The sequence below is a fragment of the Alexandromys fortis genome, unplaced genomic scaffold (genome assembly GCF_014885135.2).
Source record: "Alexandromys fortis isolate MF-2015 unplaced genomic scaffold, M_Fortis_MF-2015_v1.1 scaffold_292, whole genome shotgun sequence".
NCBI classification, from domain to species: Eukaryota; Metazoa; Chordata; class Mammalia; order Rodentia; family Cricetidae; genus Alexandromys; species Alexandromys fortis.
This window is the reverse complement of record NW_026068162.1, coordinates 472,649-493,229: the sequence shown is the minus strand read 5'-3', so window position 1 is coordinate 493,229 and position 20,581 is coordinate 472,649. Positions and strand designations below refer to the sequence as shown.

The 20,581-nt window shown below is 46.0% G+C and overlaps 1 protein-coding gene and 1 long non-coding RNA gene across 3 annotated transcripts; one reads left to right on the top strand and one right to left on the bottom strand.

Moving 5' to 3' along the window:
* Lamtor5 (late endosomal/lysosomal adaptor, MAPK and MTOR activator 5) lies at positions 1-4,344 on the bottom strand. Its single transcript, XM_050127840.1, has 4 exons — positions 4,076-4,344; positions 3,214-3,275; positions 2,200-2,317; positions 1-443 (listed from the first exon to the last, which is right to left on the bottom strand). Exons 1-4 carry the CDS (start codon positions 4,342-4,344, stop codon positions 383-385), a joined length of 510 nt encoding a protein of 169 aa, XP_049983797.1. The 3' UTR covers positions 1-382.
* Positions 4,345-4,464: 120 nt separating this feature from the next.
* On the top strand, positions 4,465-19,248 carry LOC126491895 (uncharacterized). Of its 2 annotated transcripts, none has more exons than XR_007589482.1 (3): positions 4,465-4,636; positions 14,885-15,316; positions 18,383-19,248. It is a non-coding gene; the product is annotated as an uncharacterized lncRNA (long non-coding RNA). The 2 variants fall into 2 exon arrangements; XR_007589483.1 differs by lacking the exon at positions 4,465-4,636 and adding an exon at positions 10,222-13,350.
* The last annotated feature ends 1,333 nt before the right edge of the window (positions 19,249-20,581 follow it).

Here is a 20,581-nt window from a genome sequence, read left to right as displayed (position 1 = left end):
TTTCCTCTGAACCAATTTATTGACCACAGCAAGGTTCTATATACAAAGGGACCTGGACCTTGGTGACAAATGCCTATTCCTAGGATGCAGGACTTTGAAGCAGGAAGACCTCATGTTTGAGACCAGCCTGGGCTCCACAGGTCTTTCAATGTTGGGCTGCAATACTGGACTGCAGTAACTGTCCCCAAAGAGCAATATGACAAAAGCCCAATCAAAACTACGATCCTTTCTAACTGGTATCTTGGTAATGGGTTGTCATAAATAAGAAAAGCCCACATCGGACATTCGGTGAATGGCCTAACTTCTGGAACTTTACTAGTTTTTACAAGTTAACACAGGTAGGACTGAACCCCTATGTCGGGCGGCTGGAGAACACGAGATGTCACGAGGCCATTTTGTGCACTGCCACTGTGATGCCATCGTGCTTCTGGATCATAATGTTCCTGAAAAGGAAAATATTCAGCAGATTTAGTACATGGGACTTAGGTGTAAGGTTAAACATGTTTGGTATTGCAAATGAAAAAAAAAAGATACAAAACATACAAAACACCACCATATGCATCTTTCTTCCTATCTAAAAGCAGATATGAAGACTCAGTGTTGGGAATTGTCATCCACAACCCTACTTCCATAATCTCCGCCATGCTTTACCCATCCATAAAGAGGGCTACACTCTCAAACTACGAGACAAATCTCCCTGCACGAAAAATAAGTAAAAATTAAAAAGCATATATGGGAATGAAACAGTTGAGAATTAAAGGGAAGTCTAATTATAACAAGAAAATGAAATTAATCTTTATCCCTACTACTCAACATGGTTCCGATTTTTTTTTCTGGATTTTTGTTGGTATTGTTGGAGTTAGAATCCAGGACCTTAAATCACTAGCCTAGTCTCCTGGTCCAATTTTTAGATTAAAAACATTTTTTTTTAAGATTATGGGTGTGTCTGTTTGTATGTGGCATATATGCATGGGTGCCTGAGATGGCCAGAAGGATGTGTCGGATCCTCTGGAGTCAGAGTTACAAGTGGCTGCGAGCTGCCAAATACGGGTGGTGGAAACGGATGAGGTCCTCTGCATGAGCAGTGTGTGCTCTGAGCCACCTCCCCTAATTTTTATTATTATGTTAATTACTTTTTGGTGTGTGTGCCACGGCTTGCATGTGGAGGTCAGAGAAAATCTTCAGGGAGTTTGTTCTCCTCTGACCCACGTGGGTTCCAGGGAGTGAACTCAGATCAAACTTGTTTACATTCTGCCTCAATGTATGCCCACATGCCAGAGAAGGGCACCAGATCTCAGTACAGATGGTTGTGAGCCACCATTTGGTTGCTGGGAATTGAACTCAGGACCTCTGGAAGAGCAGCCAGTGCTCTTAACCTCTGAGCCATTTCTCCAGCCCTATAGTATGCATTTTTTTTTTTTCGAGACAGGGTTTCTCTGTGGTTTTGGAGCCGGCCCTGGAACTAGCTCTTGTAGACCAGGCTGGTCTCGAACTCACAGAGATTCGCCTGCCTCTGCCTCCCGAGTGCTGGGATTAAAGGCGTGCGCCACCACCGCCCGGCATGATAGTATGCATTTTTAAGGTTAATTTTATCTGTGTCTGTGTGAGTGTGCACAAACAAGTGTATGCAGGTACACACACCTGTGTATGTATGGAGGTGAGAAGAAGGTGCTGGGTGTTCTTTATCACTGTGCAGCTATTCCTTTGACATGGGTCTTATCCCTGCACCTGGGACTCCTTTTCTCTGCTAGACTGGAAGTCAGGAAACTCCAGCAATCTTCCTGTCTCTGCTGCTCTCCCAACTTGGAGGTGAGGTTACAAGTGTTTGTGGGGATGCCCAGCTTGCTACACGGGTGCTAGAATCTAAATCCCAGTCCTCTGGACTATGGACCAAGCACACCGACATCTCTCCAGCTTCTACAGTTTTGTTTTCATGTAGCATTTTTTCTAAAGACCTTTATCTTGGAATATCTTTAACATTTATATTGCTTTTTTTTGTGTTTTTACTCTTTTCTCTTCTTTCTTTTGGCACACTGGCAGTTCTTGACAGTTCTTATGCTCATTTAAATGAAGTCTGTCAGAGCCTCAATGCCCACTGGCCCTGCGGTACACTGATTAAAGAACTGCTGATGGACACAGGGGAATGCCCAATCAAGTTTTTCTGAACAAGAAGAAAGGGATGTGCTGATATGGACTCACCCATTATCTGATTCTAAACAGACCACAGGAATATCAGTGGGGTCAGAGGTTAGCTTAGATGCTTGCTGAGCTAGAACAGATATCACTCCGGCATGCTCATCTGACAGGGTACCACGACCTAAGGACAGAGAAGAAATTGTTACCTAAGTGTCTAGAATATAAACCTATAGTGTACTATCTAAAAAGAAACTCAGCTCATGGCCTTTTAGGTTAGGTACCGACATGAAAATTTTCCCTACCTGGTACTCAGCTGATTATATCAGCGAGGAAGTCCGGCAATTGTTTTTAAACCAGTAAAGTTGTAAATGACATGTAGTTTTTTTCAAAGTTATTCCTACCACCATACGTCTCTATACGCCTTCTCAAGCACAAAAGAAAGCTGTAATTCAAATCAATCTGATGATCATAAATTTATTTTATGGGAATTTTGCTAAAACCAAGATTCAAAGATGACAGTGTGTCAATGTGAATAAGGGACTTGGTGAAGCTAATTAATTCCTTATGGGAAATCTGATTTTCTTTTTCTAAGCTCAATCACAAAGAACAAGTTGTTACTCACAAAGTTCAGCTGTATGATCACCTTGTCAGCATATGTGAAGATCTGTAAGCAATTATTTCTGCCAGTGTAAGCGAGCAGGGCTATTTTCAAACGTCTCAAGGATTCTGTACTATTGCCTAAATCAGATCCTAGGTACAACATATATATATATGTATATATACACACATATATATGCCCAACAGCCCCTGCATATGAAATGCATTCGGTGACGATTGTTTTTACTTAAAGCCCTTTTCTAGACCTCTTGAAAATTACTCAAAACCATTTTAGTGGGGACAGTTGTAGAACCAGGAGGACCATTTCTGCCTTTTAAGAACAATAGAAAGGCATCAATTACCTAGTCTTACCTGGAGATATTCTCTATGTTCAAAAGGTAACAGGAATAAAAGCTAGAAAATAACAGCAAAGCAAAACTCCCAGTGACTCTCAAAGGGAGGCTGGTATGAGACACTTACAGCCCAAATTAAGTCCTTGTGAGTCTGTGCACAGGACTCCAACAATGGATGGATTCTTCATTCTAATTTTAGGAGCACAAGAAAGATGAGTCAGATGATGTGAAGAAATACTTATCGTAGTACAAATAAGTTTTCTATGCATCAAGTATTAAGCACTTCAAATCAGCTTAAAAAACAAAACAAAACAGGATGGGGCTAAAGCTAAATAAAGAAACCATTTTCTCACAACGAACTTTGCCAGGTACCTATGGGCTTCATAGGGCTACAAACACTGCAGTTATCTATAGGGTTTTGTTCTTGGTATAAAAGTATGCTCTGGGATAGCAATGCATTTAAAACAACTGTCAGAATTCTTTAATTACTGGATTCGCTCCTGGGGGGAAGGGGGAATTTAGAAGCTAAAGGGGGAGGTGGCGCCTTTGTAAGCCACTTTACACTTTCCAATTTTAAACTTTAGAGACAGCCGAAAAACTTGACAGATGTCTTTACTTCATAAGCGCTAAGTAATTGATGGGCTACACATGCGAGAAGATATGGGTGTGCATTTGCACTGCAGATTTAGCACATCTGGTACCTCCTTCCCCAAACTTCTGAGGCGCTACTCGGACCCTACGGACGATTTCAAGGCGACTGGTGATTTGGTCCTTTCTCGCTGGGACCCGCAAGACTCTTGCTCCATAAGGAAGCGTACAGAGCCTAGCGAAACTTTAATCTGGAGTCACGCGCGGCCCGGGCGTCCGCAGAAGTCACCCGCTCGCCGTCCCGAGTGCCCCAAACGCTTCCATGGCACTCGCAGTCCGTGTCGCTTGTCCCGCCCCAGTTCCCCCGTCAGAGCGCAGGACCGGCTGCACGCACTACTCACGTGTCCTCCAAATGCTGTTCCAAAGTCGCCTCCATCCCGCCCGCGATCGGCCCCGGTCCTAGACCCCGCAGCAAAACGCTTCCTGCTTCACTGAAAGCCTCGGTCACGTGATTTGAGCGAGGCGGGCGCCCGGACGGCGTCTCCAGAGGGACCAAATTCAGCACAGAGCTGCGTCCGCGTTCTTTACTATAAGACGTAGGTGCTGTGGCACGACCCACGCCGTGACTGGCGTTCGGTCTCCGGTCCCGGGCTCTCAGATTACTCTCCATCCTCAGGGAGATCTTTAGTCGGGCGGTGGCTGTGCGTGACATTAATCCCAGTGCTCGGGAGGAAGAGGCAGGCAGATCTCTGTGAGTACAAAGCCAGCCTGGTCTACAGAGCCGATTCCAGGACAGCAAGAGCTGTTACACAGAGAAACCCTGCCTTGAAGAGCCAAAACAAAACAAAATGAAAGTATATATGATTCCAAGCAAAGTTTACCCCAGTTGTCTGAGAGAGCCTGCTCCTTGCCAGCACTATGCCTGAGGAAACTATCAGGTCTTCCTCCTGCTGTCCTAAGTGGTAAGAAATAAGAAATGTTATTGGGTTGAGACTCCTGAGCTTGGCCTTTCTGTTTTGTTTTGTGGTGCTGGTTTTTTAAACAATATTATTTTTCTCCTGTCTTGTATCTTTAAAAATATGAGGTACATTTTGCACTGTGGCACATTGCAGTTCAGACTGACCACATTTCAAGCAGGCAGTAGCCTTGGGTGAACACAGGCTCCAGTATTGGTGAATATATCTCCAGGATATCTCCGATGATCTCAAAGACAGATAAATATTAAAGGATTTTCAGGAAGGCTACAGATTAGGCTACTTCTTAAGGTCTTAGGTGGGCTTTTCAGCGGAAAGAAGAAAACAGGAAGAGTGGGTATTTGGTATGTGGGAAGTGACAGGAGACAGGCTGTAGTCTCTTTCTCTGTCTTGCATCCCTTTTGTCCTGCACAGGTGGATGCAGTGGGGGGGGGGGGGGCAGGAAAGCTATAGACGTGAGTCTGGGGTTGGGAACTTAGGTGCTGTTTAGAGAGGGATTCTGACTGCAGATTGCTTTCTACTACTCTCTTTAGCATTCAGGGAACTTGATGGCACTGTTATCAGTTTTGAATGCTGGAAGCCATTTCTTTCCGGAATGGTGGGGAAAATCCCAAACACCCATGTCTGAGCACTGGCCTCATTGGGTTGGAGTTTTTCACGTGTTTACTTTGCAGAAGTGGAGAGAATGCCTTCTTCATCTTTGCACACAAGGCTCACAGAGAAGCAGAAGCTGGCTAATCACTTCCTGGGGAGACCCCACCCCACTCCGGGATTCTCTGTGTAACAGCCCTGGCTGTCCTGGAACTCACTCTGTAGACCAGGCTGGTCTCGAACTCACAGAGATCCACCTGCCTCTGCCTCCAGGGTGTGTGTCACCATTGCTGGTGACTTTTTACTTTTAATGTCTGTGTTTGCATACAGAACAGCAGGCTTCCTTGTGGCCTTGTCACAACACTTTTTTTGGTTGATCTTCTTTCCCAAGTTCCTGCCCCCATCTCCCTGCTCTGACCTTCTGTATCATTCCACCCTCAATATTCCAATGCCTCCTCTGTGTCTCACATGTCTATCACCCTCCCTACCATCCTCCCTTCACTCCATTCCCTTCCATCCCCACGCTGTCCTTTATAGACGAGATTCTAGATGGCGTCCTATGGGAAGAGAGCTGGGTATGAAAAACTATTAAGTTCTTCAATTTCTTTGATGTCTCCTCACCCTGCCAAAGAAGCTCTGAGAAATAAAAATCCCTGGAGGGTACAGCAGAGAACTCCAAAGCCCACATATCCAAACTGAGATTAGGAAGGAGGTACCGAATTGGAGCCCCCAGAGGTTACATACTATCTTGGTGCTGTTTCCTCTGCCTTGACCCCTGCAGGTCTTCCTGAGGGACTGACTTAGATACAGTGTTGGTGGGCCATGGGGCCCTCAGGATTTCTGTGAATTTGAGGCCTACCTGGATGACCTAGTAAGTTTAAGACAGCTTGAGCTACATAGAAAGATCCTGCCAGAAAAAAAAAAAGAAGAAAAGGAAGGAAGGAAGAAAAAGAAAGAAAGAAAGATCTTCAATGGTGGGTGTAGCTGTCCTCTGGGAGCAGAAAGGCTCCCAGGGCCACCCACATTGACTTTCCTATCATTGAAGTGCTTAGTCACAGGCCTCCGGTGCAATGAGCAGTAATCAGCCACTAGAGGGCACCAAGGACACAGAAAACTGCACAATGAAGAGCCTAAGAGGAGTGTGTGTGTGTGTGTGTGTGTGTGTGTGTGTGTGTGTGTGTGTGTGTAGTTGTAGTGCAGTGAGGGATGGGAGGAGTCTGTATAAGGCTTCTGAGCTGGGGGCTGGGGGACAGAGTGTCGTGCCACCTAGCAGTGGATACCACCTGAGACTCAATAGCAAGCTCGTCTCCTGAACATGGTATCAATGCCATGGTTTGTGTGTGGGGCTGACAGCTATGTGCTACAGAAACACAAAGCTCAGAAAGCAGTGTAGTGTGTGAGCTGGGTACGGTCTCACGCAGCTGTAGACCCAGAACTCTGGACGCACGGGCCATGTGTTCAAATCTAGTCAGTTCTAGATAGAGTTCCCAGTCAGCTAGGGCTACACAGAAACTTGTCAAAACCGGAACAAAACTCTGGCCAGTTCAGCATCATCCTGCTTGAACCTCCTTTTGACTTGCCTCCAGTATTCCATCCCCGCATGCTGCCAGATGCTGTGCAGACACAGTTAAACTGCTCAGAGCGATGCATTGCTGGTGTTTCTCTCCCCCAAATTCACATGTGTGGATCCTCACCTTCAAGTACCTTAGCATGTGGCCTAGTTTGGAGACAGGGCCTTTATAGAGGGCATTCAAGTTAAAATGAAGACATTAGGGCAGGTCTTACCCTTATGTAATTGGCATCCTTATATAAAGCGATATGTACAGGGGAAAGACATGGGTTCTGCTGTAAGCCAAGGAGAGAAGCCTAGAACATAGATCTTCCTCACAGCCCTCGAAAGGAAGCAACTCTACCAAAGCCTTGATTTAAGGTTTCTGTCCTCCAGATTTGTGGGTAAATCATCTAATTAGTGGTTCATTATTATGGTGTCCCTGGGGAATGAGTACATTTGTGCCTCCAGGAAGTCCACAAGTCAAAGCTATCACAGACACTTGGTGACTTTAACAGAAGGCTTAGTTGTCCCAGAGGCCAAAAGAGAGAGAGAGAGCAGATGAACTTTGCAGCTTGCTCCCACGGTTAGCCTTTGGCTAAGAGAGTTTTCTTCCATCAGATATTGGCCAACAGTGGTGACATAACCTGTTTAACTGTGTTGGGCTTTGAATCTTTTTAAAATTTTTATAGACATATGTGCCATGTGCTTATGTGTGTATAGTTGTGTGCATGTATTTGTGGTGTATGTGTGTTGTGTATGTGTGTGATGTGTGGGTAGGGGTGGTGTGTGTGTTGTGTATATGTTGTGTATGTGTGAGTGTGTGGTGTATGTGTTGTGTATGTGTGAGGTGTGTGTGTGGTGTGTGGGTAGGGGGTGGTGTGTGGTGTCATCCTCAGGAACCTTGTCTGTGTCCTTTCAGACAGCATCTCTTGTTGGTTTGGAGTTTCACCCACTAGGCTAGATTGTCTTGCCAGCGAGTTCCAGGGGTTCTCTTGTCTCTGTCTCTCATTACAAGCTTGTATCACCATGCCCAGAAGTTTTACGTGTTCTTCACGCTTGTAAGGCTTTACCAGTGAGCCATTTCCCCATCCCTTTGAACCATTTTGTATCTGAGCCTCAGCTACAGAAGGCACTCAGTAAATGCGTATTCAGGGAAAACAGGCTGATGGCCACTCTTCTCCAAGCTTCTGCAAGCCACGGAGTGGGCAGGGAGTAGGGTATGGGGCTGTCAGTCAGTGAAGGATAAAGTGGGCACTGTATCCTAAAGCTGAGCCAAGTCCCGATTCTAGAAGATACGGTGAAATATATTTTAGATGAGTCAAGGTGGGCTAAAAGCATTTCAGAACAGGAAGCTATCTTCCCCTTGCTTTATTAATTTTGCTACCAAGGATAAATGAGACACAGACTTCTATAGCCAAGCCTTCATTAGATGCCCAGTTAATGCAACCATGACAAATGGGAATGAAGCCCTTATGAATAAAAAGATGATCAACACCAGCATAAAAAAATTGCAGACCAGAGAGAAGACAGTTTAGAGCAGCTGATAAAATACCCTGGCCTTAATTAGACTGTCTGCTTCACACATCAAATCAGACTTAATGTTAAGATTTATTGGCTTGGATTGGCCAAGTGAAATGAGTTCTGGAAAATAAATTGAAAAGAAAATACCTGTGTTAAATGCATTTTCAGGGCAGGCCTGTGCACTGAGGCTTTTTAGCCAAAAGCGGGCTTATGTCTGCTTTGGCTGTGTGTCACTCCACCCAGTGAATGCCTCATAGTTCCAAGGTGGGCTTCAGAGACTCTCTCTGTGGGGTAGCAAAGGGTACCATTGTCATCTAGTCCTGCTCTTGCCCTAGCAGAATCCGTGATGGACAGAGAAATAGCCCCATGTCTTTATCTTGCCACCTACACTTTCAGCGAGGAATTACTGATTCTTACTGCAGAGAGGAAGATTCTGTAGAGCAGTGGTTCTCAACCAGAGGATCGCAAGCCCTCTGCCAAACCTCTGTTTCCAAAAGTATTTACATTATGATTCATAACAGCAGCAAAATTACAGTTATGTAATAGCAATGAAAATGAGTTTATGGTCGGGGTTCACTACAGCATGAGGTTAAAGGGTCGCAGCCTTAGGGAGGTTGAGCACCACTGCCCTCTGTTCACTTCTGTCCACTCCACCATGGAACAAAGTATGTTTTCTTCCTGACTGCCAAAGTCTACCCTACAGTCCACATTTTTTTTCTCTGTAGCTTTGAAGCCTGTCGTGGAGCTAGCTCTTGTAGACCACGCTGGTCTCGAGCTCACAGAGATCCACCTGCCTCTGCCTTCCAAGTGCTGGGATTAAAGGTGTGCGCCACCACCACCTAGTCTACAGTCCATATTTTGCTTCAAGCACCTCACTATCCTCTTGTGGGTCCTTGGTTAAGTCCTGCAGAACCTTGATAGCTCAGATGAGTTTCCACTCTAAGTGAAGATACGACAGTGCCCCCCTGGTGGTGCCCTAGGATTCCAAAGGAGACTCCATACCCAGTTTCAGGCACTTTACAAATTCAGAATAGACGAAAGCTGTGTTTGTTGTTAGGATCTCAAGAAATCCTAGCAGATGTAAACTGAATCAGGCCAGGTTGCGTGCAGTAAGAGCTGACCCTGGTTTTCAGAACAGGATTGCTAAAATGATGCTTGTAGCCTGGGCAGCGTAGGAAGCGCTAAAGAGCTCAGCCTGAGCGCTTCCTCACAAAACTCCAAACTACACATGAAGAACATACCCTCGCTGAAGGCTTGGAGGTGCCCACGTCTGCCCACAGCAGTGGAAACACTCTGCAGCCAAGACATAACCCACCACATGTCCACTGCTACTGCCCTTGCCAGCAAAGTAGAATGAAACCAGAGCCTCTGAGCTGAGGTCCTGTGTAGGTAAACCTGAGGTTGCAAAGGAGGTAGTGAAGGAGATTTTCCTCCTGTAAATGTTTCGGAAGGGCCCTGGACATTTTACATGGTACTGTAAGTACAATGGTTTCAATGAGAATGGCCCCCATAGGCTCATATTTTAATGGTTAGTCACCAGGGTATGGAACTGTTTGGGAAGGATTAGGAAGTGTCCTTGTTGGAGGAAATGTGTCAGTGGGGGGTGGGCTTCGAGGTTTTAAAAGCTCATGCCAGGTTCATTCTGTATCTGTCTCTCTCTGCTTTTGGACTGTGGATCAGGATGCAGAACTCTCACCCACTGCTCCAGCACCATAGCCCACCCACGACTTGGGGAGCAACTTTATTGGGCAGCACTGCGCAGCTGGCCAAAGGGAGGAGTACTGTGTTCCCTCTCTGCTGGGGGAAGCCTGTTGTACTGGAAGTTCAGCAGGGCTGGTCATTTTGAGTGGCGTGTTCAGCATCATGCTGTGGCCTCACTGTGGATTCAATTACTTTATGGATCTTTGCCCCTAGTTTGCCAAGTACTGTGCTGGGTAACAGGAAAGCAGGCAAGGATCTCTTCCTCAAGGAGCTTGTATTCCTTACAGCAAATATGTCAGAGATGGGCTGGGAGATAGCTCAGTCACTAAAGCGCTTCGCGGGAGGGCCCGAGTTCAGCCCCCAGCACGTACACAAAGCTGGGAGTGGTGGTGCACACTTGTAATTGCAGTGCTGGGGACGCAGAGACAAGCAGGTGCTAGGGCTCAATGCCCAGGCAGCCTAGCCTGCTTGCTAAGCTCCAGATCTTTTGTTGGAAAGCAAAATGCACAGCTTCTGAGGGCAGCTGGCCTCTATGTGTGCGCATGCACATGTGCCCGCACATACATGAACATGCTGCACATATGTGCACACATGTGAGCACACACACGCGTGCACACACACACACGAGAATGAAAACAAATCTCACGCTGAGTGCTGAGTAAGCAACCCTCACAGAGCGGTTCGAATAGCAGGCTCCATGTGTGCTCCTGTCCAAAGTCTGGGTCCCCCGCTCCTGCTTCCAGGTACCAGATTCTAGGTAGAAGGCTGGATGGACAGGCCTCTGTCTCTACACCTTTCAGTGACAGAGCTGTTTCTGGGAGGGAGACGTGAGGATAGGATGGGGAAAGGAAAGAGAAGAGAGATCTTGGCCAAGACCTTTTGGAGTGTTCTGTCTACTCTCCGTGATGGTGAGCCTTCACTGTCAACCTGACAGGAATTAAAGGCGACCTAGGAGACACACCTCTCAGCATACCTGTGAGGGATTGATTTAACTGAGGCAGGAAGGGCCTACCCTGAATGTGGGCAGCACCATTCCTTGAACTAAAGTCTCAGACTGAATAAGAAGGGGAAAAGCCAAACACCAGCATTCGTCTTTCTCTGGCTGAGGATGTAGGTGAGCTGCCACCTCACGCTTCTGCTCTTGTGCTTTCTCTATGGCAGACTGTACCTTCAATCCGTGAGCCTTCAAACTGTGAGCCTTCAAACCGTGAGCCCAAATAAGCCTTTCCTTTCTCTCTGAAGCCACTTTTCTCTGAGATTTTGTCCCAACAAAGAGAAAAATAGCTAGTACGCCCTGTACACCACTTAGACAAACTCCTGACTCACATCAAGAATTCCATGCATCCCTGGTCTTTTCTCTAAGCTTTCAGGAACCAGGAGAAACAGGGAAGCCACCACAAGGGTCAAGAGCAGAGAAGGTGACAAATGTTCTTTCTTTTGTCTTTTTTTTTTTTGAGGTAGGGTCTTAGGTAGCCCTGGTTGACCTGGGTGAACTAGGACTTTTGACAGTCCTGCTTCTGCATCCCAAGTGTTGGGATTACAGAGGGTACCACAGGCCTGGCAAGACAGACATTCTTCCTAAAATATTTAACTGTAAGCAGATACTGCACATTGGTTTCCCAGTTGCCCAGACCTAAAAACTTTATTCATTACACCACTGTTTGGCTGATGGCTCAGGCATATTTCTATCTAGCTCTTACATCTTAAATTAACCTATCTCTATTACTCTATGTATCACCACGAGGTTGTGACCTACCAGTAAGTTTCTAGTGTCTTTCTCCTTCAGCAGCTACATGGTGTTTGCCAGATTCTACCTTCTTTCTCCCAGCATTCAGTTTAGTTTTCCCACCCAGCTTTATTCTGCCCTGCCACAGGCCAAAGCAGCTTCCTTATTGACCAATGGTAATAACACATATTCACAGCATACAGAGGGGAATCCCACACCATATAACTGCTACAGATTTCCACTTTCAGATCTCGGTCTTAGTATCTGTGAGCTTGATGTTCACTCTTGTATTTAGAGACGAGAGCCAGCTTTTGCAAAGCCGACCTGTTTATACCTCTTATCTCATTTTAAGCCCACAGTCATCCCAGGAATGAGCTTCACCTCCTTGCTGTGGATAAAGTGACTGAGGCATGGAAAGGTTAACTGGCTCATCAAGGGCATAGAATGTGAAAGAGTTCGAGACCATGGAACTCCCAGGCTGGGGCCATCTATGCGTCAGGATGTTTATCCCAAGTGAGTCAGCCTCTCTGCACTCTGTCTACTCAGCCAGCTTCCATAGCCCAGGCCAGTGAGTCAGTCCCATCAAGTGGCCACCGACTGCCTTCTCATTTTCCTTCCCAGGTACCCAAGGATTTGAGCAGGTGCCTTCAGACACCACACAGTAAATCAACTGCCACATTAATTCTGGGCCATTGGCATTCTACTTCGGAAGCAGGGAGACTGATGTCTCATTGGTATTCCCATTGCCAGAGGAGAAGGGAGACAAGTATAATCTGTCACGGTGGAGAGGGCTGATTTGAGAACAGTGTAGATCACTTTAAGGAGAGTTTTTCATTCTCTGGACAAGGGAATATGGAATAAATCAATCCTCTCAGGGTTGTGTTATCTCAGTTTGTATACTCACACTGTGAACACAGAACAAAGTCATCCACTGTTGCATTTCTCAGCAAGGCTTCCTTTGTTGAGCACATGCCTGGCTGTTCCAATAGCACAGTGCAGCCTCTTTTATGAGCTGGGGAAAGTCTTGATCAGAGACGTACAGCAAGATCTCTGGCCCTTTCTCCACTTGCTCGTTCCAGCATTATTGCTACTTTTCTCGTTCCTTTCCTTCCATCCTTCCCTTCCTCCCTTCTTTCCAACTCTCTCTCTCTCTCTCTCTCTCTCTCTCTCTCTATTGTCTCAATCTTCTGAGTGCTGGGACTACACCAGCCACCGTGCCTGCCTGACATTGATTTTTTTTAAAATGTATATACACATACAGATAGAAGAAAAACTACTCTGTTGCACTAAAGGAATAACTAATATTTGTTAAGTGTCGATTATTGCCAAGCACTGAACATGCACACACACACGAAGATGCTATTGCACGTGTAGACATCAGAAGACAACCAGAGATCAGTTTACTCCTTCCATCCTGTGGGACTCGGGAACTGATCATAGGTTGTCAGTCTTGGTGGCAAAGGTGTTTATCTGTTGATCCATTTTGCCAGCCCTGATATGGGCCCTTCTTAAATTTTGTTTGTGTCATTGTTTCAGTGAAGCAGGCTCTTCGTAGCTTGTGGTACTCACTCTTGTTCTTCAGGCTAAGGTGCCGTGGGATACGCCTGATGGGTGAGTTATTCCTATTGACTCTCTCACTTTTGTTGTCCTAAGTCACTTTTAATTTTGTCATAGTAAGGCTTCTTACCGGCCATATTCAGAGTTTTGTCTATTTGGGGCCATGATGGACAACACGAGGTGGGATTGAATCCAGCAAGAGAGGCAGTGATGTGCTCAAAAGTGAGGAGGAAACTAGATGCAGGAGGCTGAATAGGCAGGACAGGAGATCTCCCTGCCCCACATGCTATCTTTATAAGCAAACGGAGCACATGCCAAGTTAATAAGAGAAGAAGTGGGTGCAGTATATACGCAAGTTAACAGCACTCCCGTTCATCACCTTCACCAAGCAATAAGTACTGTACAAAACTATAGCTGTTTTTATATGATTGGCAACACAGAAGGCTGTTTTTACCAGCGTCACCACAGGCACGAGCGTGCTATACTTAAATGTTAAGATGACCTGTGCCACTGGGTGATAGGAAAATTTCAGCAGCTAGTTGCCCAAGGTCAGCTGGTAGAGGGTAAAATCAGACGTAGATAGTAGACCGAAAGCCGACCACTCCCCACACACAGGAGCTGCAAACAGTGTGTCTCCTGAAGTTAAGAGCCTTGTGCCTTCTTTCTACCCACGCATTTGTCCTTGACCAGTTCTAGCCAGCCTCAGTCAGATCAAGGAGGAGGTACCCTGTTTTAGCTTCAAGGCTGAGCCGTGGGTGAGGCTCCTGGGTCTGGACAGCTAAAGCTCCTGTAACAGCAGGTAAGCCACAGGCCAAGGGTTTCAGCAGCTTTCAGGGGTTAGTGAGTTGAGCTTCCTCCTGGATGTTCCTGTAATGGTTTTCTAGGGAAAGAGAAGAGACCCATGGGCCATGGGAAACTGATCATCCAACATATCCAGCCACGATGAGTGTCTGACCACAGTGACCTCTGAGAACCTTGGGAGATGCTGTGCCTATGGGATAAAAAGCTCAGAAGACTACAATGTTGTGAATTCAAAAAAAAAAAAAAAAAAAAACTAAGCAATATGCATACCTGAGATTTTATACCAACTGTGGGGAGAAACAGCCTCCAGAGGAGAGAGCCTGGCTGGGGCCAAAGCCCAGTTCACTGCTGGACTGCAGGTCTCCTCGTTTCCTAATGAATGCCACTTTGGATCTGACAGAGATGGCTGCTCTGTCTCATGCTTGTTTGCTGCTTACCCTGTGATTGATGTTGGTAACATTTAGAGTCTGTCAGGAAATATTTCACAGATGCTCTGTGTGGTGGGTAGAAACAGCCAGGAAATGTGACTCCTAGCTGAAGCTGAATGGGAGTCGGAGGGAACTGTGATGGACTGGCCTAGGCCTTCTAAGCTTGTGGGATAGGGCAAGTGTGCCCTGGGAGCTGGGCGAGGGGCTGGCAGCCCCGCAGAGAGGGAGCCGTGGGCTCCTTCCTGGGCTTTCTTGTGCAGTCGGGCTCATCTGTGCTGGCTGTTTAGGAGAGAGAGGACGGAAAATTTGTTTCCTGCTGTTCCCGGCATCTGAAATATGTGTTCCATTTTTCCCTCCAGGAGCCTACGAATTCACAAGGTTGATCTCAGAAGAGACAAGCTTTGTAAATCTCCAAGGAGAAGTGACCCTCGCCCTAACTCCCACAACACTGGACTTGACTGATAAAGCACAGGGTTTGAGAGTTGGTTTTTGTTTTTTAAAGCGTGGTTCTCCTACAAACATAAAAGGACCTGCCAAGGACCGAGGAGCTGATGAAGGCCTCAGTAAGATGGTAAAGATGGTTTGAAGTGCATTTGAGGGAGCCATAAGCATTTAAAAGGAAATTATAGCCATTAATTTCCAGCCCCCAAACAAAACTGGTTGCCCTTGAATATATAATTGATTGTTTTTGACAAGAATACCGAGATGACCAGTGGAAAAGCCAATCTTTTCACCATGCTGTTGGGGAGTTGTCTCCATGTGCAGTGGATCCAGGTGGACCTCTTTGTCAGGTATTAAAACAAACTCAAAATGAATCTAAGATTAACATATGTGCTGAAACTATGACAAAACACCTTAAGATGAAAATTTGATGGCGTTGGATAGCCTGCGCTAATGTGTGAGATCCAATGTGTAAACAGCAAAAGAGAAGATAGGTACGTTGAACCACATCGAAATTAAACACTTTCGTGCACCGCAGGGCACTGTGAACAGGGTGAAAAGGCATCCCAGTAATAGGGGAAAGCATTTGCAAGTCATAAATCTAATACTAGCTTAATGTCCAAAATATGCAAAGAACTCCTGAAATTCAACAACGTACTCAATTTGAAAACTGGACAGAAAACTTGGATAGGCATTTATTCCAAGAAGATGTACAGATAGCCAAAATTATGGACAGATGTTCAATATCAATAGTCATTAGGGAATTGTAAATAAGACCACAATCATCAGAATCATAATGCTATGAGAAAATCAGAAAATAATTGTTAGCAAAGAGGAAGAAAAATTGTTGGTAAAATGGTAAGTCTTCATAGGGAATAATACAATGCTTCCTCAAAAAAAATCTAACATAGGTTCATAAATCATTACTTTATGATTCTGTAATTCCATTTCTGGGCAAATATACAAGGGACTTGAAAGCAGTTTTGCACACATACTTGTGTATATCCATGTACATAGAATACTATTTATACTATATTATAAATAGGTACTATTTATAATAGTATCCTTGCTTGCTTTCTGTTGCTATGATAAGAAACATGACCAAAAGCAACTTGGAGAGGTCAAGGTTTATTTCAGTTTACAGTTTATTGTCCATCATTCATGGAAGGCAGAGCAAGAACTCAAGCCAGGAACCTGGAGGCAGGAACTAAAGCAGAGGCCATGGAGGAGCTCTGTTTGCTGCTTTCCGCCCCACTGGCTTGTTCCTCCGGCTTTCTTATACACCCAGGATCACCTGCCCAGGGCTGGCCTGGCTCCAGTGGGATGGGCTCTCCCGCATCAATCATTAGTTTAAAAAATTGCCATACGGATTTGCCTATTGCTAATCCCATGAAGGCATTTACTTAACCAAGATTTCCTCTTCCAGGATGACCCTAGCTTGTGTCAAGTTGACAAAATGCTAATCAGAACAATAACTGAATAACAATAGGAGCACTCCAGGTGTCTCACAGTGGATGAATGAAAAAAGCAAAATTGAAGCATAACACACAGTGGAATGTATTTTAGCCTTTAAAATGGAAGGGAATTCTCACATTATACGTCACATGGAAGAACATTGGTCTATGTAAGATAAACTAGTAATAGAGAACAAATACCAACTAGTTCCCCTTAATATGAGGTACCTAGAGTACCCAGATTCATAGAGACAGAAGGCCAAAGGGATGGAACGGGAAGCAATTATTCAGTAGATGGCGTCTCAGTTTTGCTAGAAGAAAGCGTTCCACAAGGATTGGTAGCTACCGTTGCGCGACCGTAAATGCACTTTATGCCGCCGACCGGCACACTGAAAAGTAGCTGCAGGGGGAACTTGTGTGTTATGTGCATTTTAGCACAAGTAAACATTTAAAAGGTGAAACAAAACTGAAGCATCAGAAAAGACACGGTCTTTGGTGTTTCTGCTCTATCATGGAGTCACAGGACACTACATTTTCTCTGGACAAGATCTACAAGGTAGCATGCAGCTTCATAAGGAGGAGGCTTTGTGGCCTCATGGGGAGATGCAGTCCCCGAGGTCATTAGGCAGCCCTTGGGTAGGCTTGTGAAACAAATGCCCCAGATGAGGTTGGCTGCACACGCAGTTCTCCCACGGCTCATTTTCAAGGCTTGGATTATTAGCATTATTTTTTAACATCATAGTCATTTATGCTCCATTTTCCCCACTAGTCTCCTGAGGCTGGGAGCTGTGTCTTCTGTTCTCCCTTGTCTCTTCAACTCGTAACAGGTTTGTTAAGTAGAAGACTGAGCAGCAGAGCTGTGAGCCAGGGACTGCAGGCCTGGGCTCCCATTGTTTGCGTGACCTTGACAGGTCCTGTGAGTGCCCGGTGTCCCACTTTGCTCTGCATCAAATGACAAGCTTGCACCAAAGTCCCAAATGCCTGCTAGGCTCTGGGGTCTGAGGTCAGTCTCTGTGCTTCCCCCAAGTTGGTTAGTGCTTATGCTCTGGTTTGGGTCAACCATCAGCACAAACAGGGCATTACTCAATGCAAACACGCAAACCAAGCATGATAAATAGATGAGAGCCTGTCTCAGACCCACGCGACACCAAGAGGCATTTTTTCTAGCTTTTCTAGATACTGCTCTTGGGCTGGCGCAGAGGTGGTGTAGGGGTGAGGGTGCGCATTTCTGTTGCCTTGCTAGCCAAGGAACAGCTGTTTGGCGGTGGCAGGAAGTCTTTTCCCAGAAGCCTGGGGGCCCTGGGTCAGCAGGCCCCAGATGGCACGGAGTGAGCATCCCGTCCGAGTCTGTCCTTGAGAAAGCAAATTGCCATCTTATTACAAATACATGAACCTCTTACTGCTGTTTTCAATTAATTTCTTGACAAATTCTGCCTGTTCCTTTTCTTGTTTTTCTTACGGACAGGAGGAGTCTGGGCGACACAGTTGGGAGCTCCAGGGAGCTCTTATTGAAATTAATTTGAGTGCTTTGGAGCGGGATTTACACGGCAGAGTGGAGCCGGCTGGAACTGCTCCTCTGGCAGGCGCCTCTGGGTCCCTGTGGATATTGCCACCTCTTTTCCTATGCAGTGCGGTGTCCTTACAGGCCTTTGGAGCTATGTGCTGCTGCGTCCCCGCATGCGCCCCTGCTGCCTTGACGGGCTAGCTACTTCACTTGACCATGGGTCTCACTGGTCCACCTACTCACTTCTCTGGGCACAGCTTGAAGCTGCCCCCCCCCGGTTCCCCTCCCCCCTCCACCGCCCCGCTCCACTCAAAAGCACTCACAGGGGCCTCAGAACAAGTCTTCTGTCTGCCTGTGGAGACAACTTCCAGATTCCTGTGCGTCAGCTTACATTAGTCATAGCGACAGAAGGACCTGGTGTCTTTCTGCTGGACTGGCTTTTGTTTTCTGTTCCCCAGGCTGTCCTAATGGTGAAGAAGTGTCACCTAACTCCTGTCACTGGTTCCTTGGGAATGGCTTCATTCCTCTCCAGACCTTCAGTCTCTACAAAGGAAACCAAGAATTTCTTCTCAGCTCTGTCCACCTTTGATTGGCTGCTGAGAACCTCTGCACTGGAAACAGCAGAGCCATAGGTCTGGCCTTTTGTTTTAAGCATGCGGTACTTCAGTGATCTAAGGGAAGATTAAATTAAAGGCCTGGAAGAGTGCAATAATGCGTCTAAGAACGTCAGCTAATAAAGACCCCAAACATGAGACTCAGCGCTCAGCTCGAAATGACTTACGTTCTGTTTTACATTTCATTTCCCCTCCCTTTTATAATTGTTTAAAATAAGATTTAACTGGTTTTAATGTGCTCAAACAGAAAATGGAGACAATCCAAACAACCCAGACCTGGGCGTTTTCACCGCGTTGAAACAGAAGATCACCCTTTTCCTTCCAAGCTGTTTTCCCCTCTGTTCAGACCTGTGCATGCACGCACACACAGGCAAAATGCAGCCACGCGAGGTGTTTCCATGCTTAAAACCATCACCACCAGAGCCACGTCTATGAATGCTCCAAAGCAGGTTCTGCCCAACTTTCTCCTCCTGTATCTAATCGCAGACCTGGTTTCTGGGCTCTGTTGTTATACCTGAGAATTGTGAGGAGAAAAGACCAAATCCACGATTGTCTAATAAAGCAAGCTGTATGTTGGGGTGCACCCAGGACTGGCCTGCAGGCTGTCTCACTCTGTCGGGTTAGAGAGAGCAGCCCCTACTGGTCTCTTGAGGTCCTTTTATAAGAGAGTTAAGGTGTTCGAAGGGGGAGTTGGCTGATCTACATTGCTAGACAAACACAACGAAGGAACTATGCATCATGAGATTGGGGTCCCAGGTTTAGTGTAGGCTGAGAAACCCATTTTGCAGTTTACAACAGGTCTGAGAAATGGGTACTTCTTTCTTTTTTTTTAAATATTTATTTATTTGTTATGTATACAATATTCTTTTTTTTTTTTTTTTCGAGACAGGGTTTTTCTGTGGTTTTGGAGCCTGTCCTGGAACTAGCTCTTGTAGACCAGGCTGGTCTCGAACTCACAGAGATCCACCTGCCTCTGCCTCCCAAGTGCTGGGATTAAAGGCGTGCGCCACCACCGCCCAGCTGTATACAATATTCTGTCTGTGTGTATGCCTGCAGGCCAGAAGAGGGCACCAGATCTCATTATAGATGGTTGTGAGCCACCATGTGGTTGCTGGGAATTGAACTCAGGACCTTTGGAAAAAGCAGGCAATGCTCTTAACCTCTGAGCCATCTCTCCAGCCCGGGTACTTATTCTTAACTGTCTTAACTACAAACCTTTTGCTTTGGTCGCCCATTAACCTGCAAGGTGGTTCCTGTTTTGGCCTCGCAGTGTCCCCAAAGACACTGACATTCTCTCAGTAGTTCTAATTTTCCACGCTCTTTCCAAGTGTATTCAGCATGGATTTGTTATCATGTCCAAGGTTTGTCAGACAGGACAAGAAAAATGGGTCCACACTGCGAGTGCTCTTGCTGGAAGGATACTCCAGCCAGAGTATGCCTTCAAGTCATGTGCACAGTAGATTCAGAACTGGTAAGGTGTGCACATCCCTGTCAGGATGGCTAGCTCCACTCCGGTTCCATTCCTGGAGGGAATCTGCCAGTGACCTCTGAAAAACAATTCTCAAATGTGTGCTTCCGTGGGCACAGTGGGAACCACTGACCTTGACCTGAAGCCACTAGATCTTATCTTTCTCAGCGCTGAAAAGAACCACTTCGAGAGAGTAATTACCAGCCTAGGAAAGGATCAAGACTACCTCAACATTGGGGGAAATCTCTGATCCTACAGGAGTCATGCTGGCTACTGTGTCTAGGTCATATGACCTCTGTCTAAGATGGCTAGAGTGTGGTGATGTTTCTAGAAGGAACTTGTATTCAAAGAGATGGAATCACCAGTCAGCCTTTTAAAAAGTTCTTTTTTTTTTAAATATTTATTTATTTATTATGTATACAATATTCTGTCTGTGTGTATGCGCGCAGGCCAGAAGAGGGCACCAGACCCCATTACAGATGGTTGAGAGCCACCATGTGGTTACTGGGAATTGAACTCAGGACCTTTGGAAGAGCAGGCAATGCTCTTAACCTCTGAGCCATCTCTCCAGCCCA